The following is a 13,615-nucleotide window of genomic DNA, read 5'->3' on the forward strand; positions in this document are numbered from 1 at the left end:
GGGCTCTCATATGATACCCATATTGGGGGGATGCGTGCGATACACTTGCCAGAAATTCGTGGGTAAACTTTCCAAGGGCGTTTTTACCCCATAGATTTCAATGCCCATAGGGGTTTCTTCAGCCAGATTGATCATCTGGGCCAGTAGTATCACCATGCCGATTTTGAAGAAAATCGTAGGGGCCGCCCTATTGACCGAAAATTTTCATCCTGGTTAAATCATGCTTTTGGTTAAATTGATCCGGTATTTAACCTTATCATTAGGTCCGGGGTGAAGAGATCTTTCAAATGGTGGTCTTATTTTCCAGTTTCGTCCAGCCGTTTAGGCGTAAAACGGTTTTTAGATTTTTCCCTAGATTTTTATATTTTTCCCTAGATTTGGCAGCCCCAATCTGGGCTGGGCCGAATGTGGGCTGAATGTGGGCTAACTTCCGTTACATCCATACCTGCTACATTGCATGATTAAATCGAGACATCCAGGCATTTAAACGGCACGTGCACTGTACCACACTTTTCAAAGTTTAATGCAATGCTTTAATATTACAAGCCGTGTGGTTCAAGGGGTGTTGTTAAACACGTTGAACCACACGGCTGCTGACGTCACTATCATATAGTTGTGAGCTTTTTGGCAGGTATGGGAAACACCTTCCAGCCCTAAGGCCGGGAATTCAATAAATGTCACCTCGCTTTTTTAGCAAAATCACCTCGGGCCTAACGGCCCTCGGATTTTTCGCTAAAAAAACTCGGTGACATTTATTGAATCATCCCTTCCCGGCCCCGGGCAGGAATATATTACCCTTCCTTTCATAGACGACACCCTGACTAGGAGAGTAGATGCTGCCTTAAAATAAGTCAATCCGAGTCTCACGGCGTCTTGGAAGAACGAGAACACCATCCAAAGACGCCTTGTTCACTCGGCGTTAGACCCACCTCCATGCCGCGCTGGAAAGCGTTCATGCCGCACGTGCACCAGTGGTCTGACGGGTCGGTGCACCACTAAGAACGTGGTGTACAAAATCACGTGCACCATATGTGCTGACTTGGGAGGACCACCGCAAATCTATATCGGGAAAACCAAACGGTGTACCAGATATAGATTCGATGAGCATTTTCGTGACGGCGCGAATCGCACTCGGCAGACCCCATTTGGGGATCATATGGAACAGTGTCACCCAAATGTGTCAGAGCCACGGCTGTCTGTCTCCATCCTACGCCGGTGCAAAGATGCAGCAGACAGAAAGATAGCAGAGGCTCTGGCCATTCGGGACAGCCGACAGGCGTCCCAGTCTGAACAATCAGCTAGATGCATGGCCTCTACTAGTGTAGCCCTCTGGTGTCTGACCGACATGGTGTGTGGTATAGGTCTCTGGACTCTGCAGTCTGTACATCGTCTCCTATTGCTGTTGTGTGTTTGTTCTTAGCTCTACCGTACTGTTACATGTATTTGTTATCATATGTATAGAATGTAGTCAACGTATGTCATAGGTTCTTTCAATGTTCTTATATAGGACAACATTTGACTATCGACTGGCGTTTGTTCCCGTGGTAAAGTCGCACCGGTGTCTCTTTCTTTCTTGCATTTTGTTAAACCTAAAGTTGTATATGTGTAGGTACTCTGATGATGCCGCAAGGCGAAATATCAGTATTATTTTAATATATCCAATTTTGTGCATTATTTGAACATTAATACCAGTAAAACGCCTTTTGGGCGAAATACGAGCGAGCGAGATAGTGAGCCCTGCACGTGCGGAAGGGCGAGAGGGTACTTCCAACGGGGCTTGTGCAAAGCACCCTTCTAACCGGTCGCTAGCGGTGTGCCAAATTTGAACGCAATCGGCCCAGCCGTTCCTGAGATCTGGAAGCGGCATTCTGCACGTGCGCACGTGCAAACGGGGTCCAAACTGACTTTTGCACGGCACCCTACTAACCGGTCCCCAACCGTGTACCAAATTTGAGCGCAATCGGCCCAGCCGTTCTCGAGATCTGGAAGCGCCCCCTGCACGTGCGCACGTGCAGTAGCACCCTAACCGCAACACATGGGAATGCATTGCCTGGTGGGTGCCTACCTGTATGCCAAGTTTCAGCGAAATCGCCCCAGTAATTACCGAGTTATTGAAATGGGGACAAATTTGACACCTCTTCTTTTTGTATTTTGCACGTGCAGTGGGGGTCACTCACATAGATCAAGAGTATCCGACCTTTGGTAGAAGGTATGCAGCTACCCTACACAAATTACCGCAAGACAATCGCCCAAGCGGCTGCTGAGATATGAGCCTTTCAAAATCACTACTTTTGCAAAACAACTTGAACACCCTTGACTTTTCACGTGGCACGTGCCACGACGGTCACTGAGATGTGTCAAAAGTAGTCAATTACGGGATAGAAGGGATGGGGCTACCCAGCAAAAAAGACCGCAGGCCAATCGGTTCAGCGGTTGCTGAGATATAAGCCTCTCAAAAGCGTTACAGGCCGGGCCGGGCCGGGCCGGGCCGCTCATACTGAGATTTTTCCGTTATATTGAAAAGACTTCGCTTCGCTCGCTGCGCTCGCTCGCTCGTAATGAGCAAAGGCTACTACTTCTGTCTTCTCGTATTACATAGTAGGTATATATAACCACTATATAACGATGCTCATCACAGCCATCCATGAATTATTTCAGTCAAATAATGTCACCGGTATTTGGCGCATGAGTTACAAAAACAGCGCATGATCTCTGTTTTCTTTTAATTGCTGCTGCTCACAGTATGGTGGTGAAAGACAAACTTAGCTGTTCATTGGCTCTCTGCGTCTAGCAGACAGCCGATGAATGAATTTTAATCAGATTTTACGATAGGATTTTACCGGTCATTTCTAATATTTATATTTATAAGAGCTGTTATGCGAAGTTCTTTATGCTTGCTTTTTGCACCGGCGAGGCGACGTTAATCCAGGACTGTGAATTACCTACATTAGCCTTGGACAGGATTTTCAAGAGCACTTTTACGTCACTGATGTTGGGCTGGATTGGTGGTTTATGTTGCAAGATGCTTGAAAAGGTAAGATGATAAGATGAGGTGTTATGATTAGCAGCGTGCTCGTGACTGAATCCTGACAAATTTTGAGTCTTCTCCGAGCCATGCTGCAGTGCAAGCTGCAAAGTAGCCTCACAGGCCGACAAGGCGCGTTTACCGCGTTGGCTCAAGTTCAAAATTTGGAAGTCGTAAAGCAGGTGTCACACTCGTTTTTTTACCAAGGAGAGGCACTATACCCAGAGATGCTTTCTAAGCAAACCAAAGCAAACCTAACCAAACCTGAACTAACCTTATACCTTCAGCCTAAAACCTACCACCTAAAACCTAAAACCCACAACTTAACTTACAGTGCCTCTCCTAGGCTGCAAAAATAAATAAAGTGTGATCTGTGATGCCTGCTTGGTAAATAGGTACCTACTGTACCCAAAATTCTCACTGAGGAACCTCTCCAACAGAGCTGGGAAATTCACATCAAAGTCCAAAAATCTGCACTGACTATAAAATGACCAGCCTGAATTCAGTGCTGACTTCAGTCAAATGGCACTGGCATACAAGCATGGGCAACAACAGTCTGACACATGCAAACTTTTGGCTTTGGGCCCAAAAGTTGCTGCTGAGCTGAATAATGCTGCTAGAGGCTCAGAAGGTATTTGTTGTGGATGCATCAATATTTGTACCATGTTACACTAAATCTGCAACACACCAAGCCAAATCTGCATCACAACTCACCAAATCTGCACCTGATGAACAAGCCCACACCAACAGGAGCTCATCGAAATTGCCATACTTTGCAGATTTTGAGGCTTCTGAGGTCTTGTCTAAGCTGAAAGACATATTGGTATATCATGTGTATGAAGCTTGATCTGTGTTTTTGCTGTGGTTACCTTACCTGGTAATCTTACCTGGTTGGGTTCCTCTGCCTCAACACCTTGCATTGTATGTACAAAGGATGATAGGATGTTGTCAGTGGAGAACTGTAATGCTCCTATTGCTCCTACTTCCAAAGCTCTACCTTAAGTTTAAAGGCAAGTTAGCTATGCTCATTTTCAGTGGTTCTTTTTTATGTGATCTTTTGTTCCCCCAGGAAGAATATCGCAAGGTGGCGACAAGCGATGGAAAAACTTACATCTTGTGTGAGCGCCTGGACATGATCCCAGATATTGAAGAGGTATGTAAGCAAAGATTGTCTTGAAACTGAATGTTGCATCCGAGTTTGCATGAATGCTGGTTAGGATGATAATTATTTTTACTTTTCAGATTCTTGTCACTTTTATTAAATCATAAACTGACGCATGACTGGGGGGGGCTCTACAGAGCTCCCTCCCTTTTTTCCCGCAATATCTTCTAAATCGCTATACGTATCAACACGAAACTTGCAGTAGCTTCAGCAACATCAATTTGAAACATTGTGTCCAAATTACAATGTTCTAGCTACCATAGGTCGGCCGGAAATGACGTCAGAGTGATGTCATGTTGGCCGATTTTGATACAAAACTTTGAACTACGGCAATTGCTATTAACCCGCGCCCAGATGGGGTCTGCCGAGCAACGCGGTCTGATGGGGGGGGGCCATTTTGGCCCCCCCCCCCTCAGATCTCGAGAACCACGCAACATAGCGACAAGCGGTAAACGGTGTTGGATAGCCCCAACGGGGAACTACCTTGTGACCCAATTTCATTGACCTCGGTCAAACCGATGACGTCACAGGTCAGGTCAAAGGTCGAATTTTCACCGTTTACAGGCATTTCAAGAAATGCGTTGTAAAATCGAGTAAAATGCATTTCATTGAAAATCATCGATGGGGAAATGTTCTTCAAACACATATTTTGCTATTTGAGGTCACTGATACCAGGTCAGGTCACAGAGGTCAGGTCACTGGGGGGGTCACAATATGAAAGTGTCGTGTGACACATGTTTTATGGTCCATTTTACATGACAAATGCGATTATGTGGGTCAGACAGACTTTAGGGCCAGCTTAGGTCACGTTTTGTTCAAGGTCAGGTCAAGGTCAGGTCAAGGTCAGGTCAAATTAGGTCAAATTTCAAAGTTGATATTTTTGCATAAAATGGGTATCAATTCGATGCAGCTCGTCACGGGGAGTTCAATGGTGGTCTCCGTTTTGCGCTACGAGGTCTAGAATTGCTAAAAATTGGGTTCAAAAATTTGAAGTCATCAATTTTTAACAGTTTTTTTCGCTATAACTTGGCCAAAAAAAGAGGTATCGATCTAAAATTTGGTATGTATATCGAACAGCGCAGGGACTATCACATATATTCCGGTTTTTTTCGAAATTCGAAAAGTTTTTGGAAATTTTTTGAGTTTTTCTTAAAAAAATCATTTTTTTTTATTTTTGGGGGTCAAAATCCCAAAATTTTGAAAATCCGAGATAGCAGTTTTGTAGCGCCGTCTTTTCTCTACACAACCACATAAAGAACTTTAAAATTGCTTGTTAACTGTAGAATTGGTGAGCGTTTCAAGATGTCATGTTTTTTGCTCATTTTTACTCGAACATGACCTCAGTTTGACCTCAATAACTCCTGACCTGAGGTGACCTGTGACTTGAAATTTTGTGTGAAGGTGTCAAATTGATGCCCGGTAAGGTACCCAAAATTTGGCGGCGCTGCGCGCCGCCGTTTTCCTCGCTATTTAAGAAAAACCACAGGGGGGGGGGCCAAAATGGCCCCCCCCATCAGGGCGCGGGTTAAGAGTTCAGTTTTTAAGCTAGCTGCAATTTCTTTGCATGAGTGAACTGAGAATACACGTGGCTAACAAACTGTAATCTCGGATTTTCAAAATTTTGAGAATTTGGAAAAACAGACTATTTCAAAAATATTGTTATTTAGGTTTTTGAATATTCAAAAAACTGGAATAAGCATGTGTAAAATTACTACCAGCGATCACCTACTCTTGAAAGTTTTAGCCCAATATCTTAAAAAATGGCTAAGTTATACCTAGGCAGGCATCGGAAAAATCCTTTTTGAAAGGATTGCATTCCCAATCCACATTCCTAGTGCCGAAGTGGATTGCATTCCTACCCGCAATCCCCTTTTTTCACTTGGATTGTGATCAAATCCGCAATCCTTTTTTGCAATCCTGTTGTATTATATGTGCACTATTGGATCTGGGGGAGGGAGGGGGCATAGGGCCGTGCCTCATCCCCAAATCACCCATTACTAGTACCTAGTCTTGCGAGTAATTCTTATCTAAGGCACAGGTATTTTATGGGAAATATTTTTTGCCTCAAACACCCCCACATTTAAACGTCTACCCAACCAGTGTTTTATATTTTAAAACTCGCCCTCAAACACGTAATTTTGCCCTTTCTACGTAGTTCATCAGCGTATATTATTTTGAGCGTTTAAATTAAAAGCGTTTAAATTATTTCAAGCTTCGATGTAAAACCCTTGATATAGCAAAGTACATTAAGCCGATGAAGCCGATCTCATAATTTTCAATCGCAACAAACCATTTCAAAGCACTAATCAAACACAATCCGGATTGGATTGCAAAAATTGGAAGCATGATGCAATCCAATCCGCTATCAAATCCTGTTTTTGGGAATGGATTTCAAATCCAGGTGCAATCCACCAAAAAGGAATGCAATCAGGATTTTGCAATCCTGCAATCACAATCCTACCGATGCCTGTACCTAGGCACGCATTATAGTCAAAATTTTACAATTATTGATTTTTCAAATCCATTTTTCAGTACCTACGTTTTTGACATTGCACAGCAATACAAATAGCACCAACGTTTTCCTGAGCTCAAACTCCTATCGATATACTTTTTTTTTTGTTGAAAAAAAATCGTTTTCAGAATTTGACCTTTTTGACCTGAAGGCTGAAAGTGACCTGACCTCAGCTAAATTCAGCTGAAAATGACCCCAAATGACACAGACGATACTGTTTTCGAAATCTATGAGTGAAATGGACCATGAATGACCTGGCCTTGACCTGAAAAATTTGAAGTAGAAGTTAGGTAGTAGAAGTAGTAGAAGAAATTTGAAGATACCCTCAGGGTATCTTCAGCATGTATCAACGAGTGCGCAAACCAAAAATGAGTGTACTCGGACGTGTTAGCCGGCAACCAGATTCTAAATTGTGAACAAACCAAAATGTTGATAATTTGTACTTTGACCTGACCTGTGACGTCATCAGTGACCTCGAGGTGAATGAAATAAGGTTTCGCTGGACAGTTTGTCCAGAGCTATCAGACGCTGTTTGAATTTGGACAATCGGCCCAGTAGTTTTGGAGATAGGGGGAGGGGGCTTTCTCCCAGTCAGCGGTCAGCCACGATATGGAAAATAATACCCCAGTCCTGCGCTGGTTAACCATTGACGATTTAACTTTAATGCTGCCTCTACTCCTCACACACCTCCTGTAAAAATATAATGTCTTGGCGAGGGAATGCAAGTACCTTTTTGGCGACTGATCTCTGCGTCTGCTATGGGTTTGTAACTAAGTGTGGCACGTCTTAAATATATCGGTGGTGCAATATAGGTATTCACACTTGCATCAATTATCCCAAATGCATTATGGAAGATTATTGTGATATGCTTAGGCATCATAACTTAACCCTCGCCCAGCCAGGGGGTTGATGCAACCCCCTAGGTTTTTCACAAATAGCGTAAAAACGGCTCGGGTTGTGTAATGTTGTTTTGTTACTCTTCTGATGCAGGAACTGCTATCGGGGGCCACAGTGTCTGTCCGGTGCTCACCAACCGAAGAAAGCGCCCTGCAGTGGCTCAGACTGTTCGAGAGTGCCACGAAGACGTCTTTTTCGACGCTGGCCACCGCAAAAGGGAAGCAGAAGAACGCCTGGGTGCTGCTTCACGTACGTCACTGTCAAACTGTCGCCAAAGTCAAACGCACCTGCAACTGTTTATCTTGGCCAGTGTCTTCTTGTTACAGTTGGTAAAGCATCTATTCTTAACCCTCGCCGGCACAGGCCATTTTGTGTCCTTCGACGGCACAAAGGGGCTGGTACGCCCCCCCCCTCGCGTTTGGCCCCTAATTGAGCTAGAGTCTCGCAGAAAAAGCATCGTGTAGGTCGTCACGAAAGGAAGCCAACGGTACCCGGCTTTAAGGTCAGAGGTCAAATGTTGACTTCTGAGGTCAGGTCAATGACCCAAAAGTCGGGAAAATCGGGACCTGTTAGAACGTCGTAAAGTGTGGCTGCTATGATTTTTTTCGGGGTGCTGATCACGAATATCATGTTAGTTTTGATCACAGATGTTGCCTTCATGCATTTAGGCCAGGTCGGGTCAACCAGTAGGGGTCCTGCCGGGTATTCGTACTAGGTGTCACCCGCCTCTGACAGCTTCGTAAAATGTTACGAAGGCACGAAAACTACTTCGTAAATGTTCAAATGTTTGCTTATTTCGAACTCAGCTCCAAAAACTAGCCCAGAGACATGTAAAACTCGAAGAAGTGAAGTGTGACTGAGGTCATCAAAGGCCAGTGACCTGACCTGACCTTCAGGTGACCTTGACACCCACCGTAATGCACTTGACCAACATCATATCACATATTTGAATGCTTGAAACCACGAAAAGATTGCAAACGCGCGGCTAATGCGAGCCGACATACGCCGAATCGCGATTCCGCCCGAACATGGTCTCGAGAAATAGGTTACAGCCTACAGGTCAAAGGTCATTTGGTTCAGGGTCATGAAATTTGTAGGGTAGGTGTCAAATTAATTAACGCGAGGGTACTGAAAGTTTCGTCGCGATCGGCCGCTTTTTACGCGAGTTATTTGCGAAAATCCTTAGGGGTTGCATGAACACCCCCCCCCCCCCCTGTGCCGGCGAGGGTTAATAGTACATGATGAGAACTTGTTTCGAATAGCCAATGACAAACCACCTTTTCAAACGTTAAAATGCTGGACAAAGTGTTAACTTAAGTGTTTAGATGCAAGGTGTCTTCTAAACGAGCAGTGTTGACAGGAGGGCAATTTTACGATTTTGACTGCAATAACATCAACAGAAACGAGTGCAATGCCATCGCTACGGCCGAGCACCGGCCGCGGGAAAGGCAAAGAAGAGTGCGCGAGACGCCGGCTGTCAAGTCATCTTGCACTTGAGGGTCCGCAAGGTGTCTTTTGAGAACTCCCGCCACTCGGGAAGCAGGTAGGCCTGGCCCAACCCAAATGACCTTTGACCTGTTACCAAGGTATCTCTCGAGACCATGTCAGGCGGAAATCGCGATTTGGCGTATCCCAACGCACATTAGCTGTGCGTTTCCAGTCTGTTTGTGGTTGGTAAACTTTCAACATGTGAAATGCTGTTTTTCCTATGCATTATGACGGGTGTCAAGGTCATCTGAAGTTCAGGTCAAGGTCATTGACCTTAACCCTATTAGTGGCAGGCTCCTGGCTACCCCTATTAGTGGCAGGGGGGGGGGGGCTGTTTACGACCCCCCCTTGATATCTCGAGATCTAACGGGCCGATTTTCAAAATTCAAACGGCATTCGATTTCGCTCAACGTGATCTACATTTCTAAAAAATAAAAATTAAAAAATGTCAATAGGGGGGTAGAGGGGGGTAAAAACGGGCAAATTGCAGATACATTTTAGACTGTTTATCACGGCCAGGTTTCTGAACCAATCTTAACGCAACTTTTGCCGATCGATAGAGAATGAACCAGGAATTCACATGGATCCTAAAAATATGCATTTTCAAAAATCATAGGCGGATACAGATCATTCAGATTGGGGGTACACAAAAAGTATAGTAAATAAGGTTTTTGTTGGTACTGTTTCTAAAAAGGGTGGTAACGGTCTTGTTATGTTACAATTTTCTTATGAGAGAACGACTACAATTGTATTGGTCATGCATAGGCGGTGTCAGGGCACCTATGTTGGGAGGTAAAACATAACCCCCCTTTTTGGACGCCTGGATCCGCCTATTATAGCAAAAACGTGTCAAAAGAGGATGCACAATAACTGTATATGTTATCACATGATACCTTTCATTCACTGTTCGTAAAACTGGTGCAGCATCGTGATCTTCGCCCAAATGACTCGCTTCACGAATAGGACCCCCCAATTCCCAGTGCTCTGGAGTCGCCCCTGGTAAAGTTATTAACTTGAAATTTTCAGGAAATGTGCCCAATTTAGTTTTAGGAAAAGTCAGAAAATTTCAGCATCGTAGCTTCAGCGGTTTCGGAGATATTCCCGAAAAACCTGAGGGTTGGATAAAAACAACCCCCCCCCCCTGCCACTAATAGGGTTAAATGTTCTCTTTGTTCATTATTTCGAAATTTCCCCGTTTTTATTTCGAGTGGAGGAAGGGGTCAGAATCGACAAATTAATGGTGAACGTTTGCTGTTGGTTTCGCCAGAAAGCTCAACGTCAAATGCGTGTTATTCGACAGAAATGCGTATGCTGCTCAAAGCTGTTCATTGATTGAAGAAATGTGCAAATGAATGAAGCAAGAAATTCACGGCGCAAATGATTTTATTTTAGACTATGCTCTCAGTATTCGGTTGTAATATGTATTGTTGACCTGCCCGTCGTGCCTTATGTAACTATACGTCGAGTGGACGCGACAGATCAAAGGAATGACGTGTTCATTTATTCACTGTTCAAATACACTTGGCCCATTTGCCCCAGGTCCACGAAGCCGGACGCCGGGTATGCTCTGAGGGTCCAGAGCAATGGTAAAACTCACAATCACGCTGTGGATTCGGCGGCGGCACTCAAGTTCCGGCGCGTCAGCGAGGCCACCCGGGAGCGGCTGGTGGATCTTTTCCGCCATCACCACTCACCCTCCACCGCCCTTAAAACGCTCAGGGCGCAGCTCCAGGCTGAGCACGGAGAGCAGTACTGCACGGTTTCCGCGGATCGTGCCGTTCTCCCGGATCTGGGCTACGCCAACAGGTAGGTGCCTGCTTTTGCTTTGTGTCTGTTGCGTTGTGTGTGAATGTGTTTTTCCTGAATATTGTCTTATGAAAATTTTCTTAAAATTCCTTAATTTCCTTTCTTTGGCACATGTCCCTAAAAAGACATTTACTCGGTAATAATCCTTGTATGCATTCCGTTTTACCTTTTGATTCTTCTTCCTGCTCTTTCAACCTTCGAAAATTAGTTTTTTTTTCGCCTCTGGTTATTTCCATTCATTGTGAGCAATATGTCAGGGAAGTCAGCGCTAAGACAATTTATGTCTGCAAATGTTTTCAACTGCCACTGCCGATATGAAAAAAAATCCGAGAGTTTCCTTGATGCGTGTGCTTCGGAACCGTCCGGTAATCGGTATTCGATAGTGTATCCTCCTCAACTCAGCTGAGAACTGAATTGCTATCTGATCTTTCAATATTATCCGCCGTTTGTAACGATGTGATCGTGTGGCTTTATGATGAATTATAGTCCGTTTTTCAAGTTTGATTCTCACTGTACACATCTTGTTGAACACAGCACGAGATTAGCTAGGTAAACTACTTAAAAAAGCGCACATAGCGCACATAGGTTAGCGCACATAGGATTTAGGTACCTAGCAGTTTTGTATGCATTTAGTCTGGAATCAAAGGATTCACAAGGACAGCACCCCGCTATAGCTTGTTGTGTTGGTCCTGCCCTCTTCCCTCCGATCACCCAATTCCTGCTCTATGACAGAATTTACAGTTCAAGGTTTACCGTACGCACATAATCGCGCACGGCCGAACCCCTCACTGTCTTTAGCTGTAATGGCCTGCCAGCAACCGCAACCATACCCGTCAGGAGGCTCATAAACATCGGGCGCCTGTACCGCTTTGAACGCGGCCTTTCATAACCGGGATGCGTGCTCTCAGCCTCTCAGCCTCTCACTACGCGGAGTCTAACGTTCTATCGATATATTTTGTAATTAGACAAATACTTATATTAAATTTGGCTTAAAAACGATATACGACACTCGGGAAGTTGGAATTGAACCCATAAATCGATCGCAAGTTCGGTAACACTATGCATAGTCATAGGTGGGCATCGTTCCCCAAAATTGTAACTTCGTTACTCTTTCTTCCGTTCCTTCATGACGTGACTTCCGTTACTCGTTCCTCCGTTCATCTGCAAATAATGTAACGGAAGTTCTTTAGTCCGTTACTCCGTTACAACAAAAGAAAAAAAAAACGTTTAAATTTTGTATACTTCACACATTTCTGAGACCATTCAGACACAAACTAAACCCACCGAGAAAGCGGAATGCCCACCAAATCTACCAAGACAGCGGGCACTGACGGACACTAAACCTTGGGACGTCTGGTGGTACTGATACGCGTCACTTGTCCCCGGCCAAATGCCGGTTGCCCTTTACGAACACTAGACGTTCCAGGTTGGTATCTGAGAGGGTAGCATTTTTTGCACTTAGCACGTCTTTTCCCATCGAGAACATGCGCTCGGCGCTTGAAGGGACGCCCGTGCTGAAATTTGCGAAGACATGCTGCAACGCCGGCTCCTTCCGGAAGGCCAGGTCACTGAGGCCATCTTCCTTCTTCAAGACATCTTCGAGCCAAATTTTTGGTATAGCCTTGGCCACAGACTTTTCTATATAGAGAAGAAGTCTGTAGAAGTCTCTATATATAGAGAAGTCTGTGCCTTGGCACTTGACCTGCTTGAACTGTGACTGGTCTCAGGTTTACTAAACCTAACACATTAGAATACGATAAAACTTAAACTTCGCTGCCACATGTCTGTGGGTTAGTTGAAAGATCAACCCGCTCGGAAAACGAAAAGTAACGGAAGAACGGAGGAACGTAGGAACGGGCTTAACTGTAACGGAGGAACGAGCAACCAATGTAACGGAAGTTACTTGGTCCGCTACCCTTTTTAAAATGTAACGAGTCCGTTCCTCCGTTCCTAAAAATTGTAACGGCGTTCCGGAACGGAGGAACAGATCGTGTCCACCTATCTTGTCGGTGTTAAAAAGACATTTTGACAATCTTATTCATCGCTTCGATTCAATGTGAGCTAACCGGTTTTCCAGAAGAACGGACTGTACATCGTGTCTGTCTCCCTACTCATCTATCTCCATACGTCAATAGACGGCTTACAATTTACTGATCACTACTTTCTTACAAGCGTATCCAGACTTTCATCAGTCTTAGTTGCCGTAGATCCATCTCTTCAATTGCTGTTTGTCACCTTCCATCAGGCTCTACCAGAAGGTGTTGGTCGAGGAGCACGGTGGCCTTCCAGCGGCCACCGACACAGCCGCTGCTGGCCCGACCGCCGTGGCTGCAGCGGGTCCAAAAGGCGATCTGCTGCGCCGGATGGAGGACTCTCTCGCCGAGTTCTCCCGACACGTGCTCGAGCAGGCCGCGAAGCCAGGGCAGCTGGAGACCTGGCACCGCGCCGTCGACGCAATGACGACAAAATACAGCTGCATGACCACGGCGGGACGGGTGTCTGCGCTGTGTAACTTCGGCGCCGTGCCTGGCGGCGGACGGTCCGGGAGCCGCAGCGGCGTGCAGCGGAACAGTGCCGCCCGCCGCGGCAGGTCGGCCCGCCTTCGAGACAAGGCCCGCGCGAGCCCAGACCGGCCGCCCAACAGCAAGCCGGCAGACGAGCGCAGTGTCAAAATTGTCATTTTCAGTCCTTGTCCCAAAGAATAAAGTCTGGCCGGAGAGCAGCA

At 45.4% G+C, this 13,615-nt stretch overlaps 1 protein-coding gene across 1 annotated transcript; it reads left to right on the forward strand.

The window, feature by feature from the left end:
• The first annotated feature begins 2,823 nt into the window (after positions 1 to 2,823).
• Positions 2,824 to 13,615, forward strand: LOC122390129. Its single transcript, XM_043382837.1, has 6 exons — positions 2,824 to 3,034; positions 4,095 to 4,178; positions 7,690 to 7,845; positions 8,997 to 9,139; positions 10,624 to 10,890; positions 13,136 to 13,615. Exons 1-6 carry the CDS (start codon positions 2,891 to 2,893, stop codon positions 13,593 to 13,595), a joined length of 1,254 nt encoding a protein of 417 aa, XP_043238772.1. The 5' UTR covers positions 2,824 to 2,890; the 3' UTR covers positions 13,596 to 13,615.

The sequence above is a fragment of the Amphibalanus amphitrite genome, unplaced genomic scaffold, assembly GCF_019059575.1.
Source record: "Amphibalanus amphitrite isolate SeventyFive unplaced genomic scaffold, NRLGWU_Aamphi_draft 000001F_arrow, whole genome shotgun sequence".
Lineage (NCBI taxonomy): Eukaryota > Metazoa > Arthropoda > Thecostraca > Balanomorpha > Balanidae > Amphibalanus > Amphibalanus amphitrite.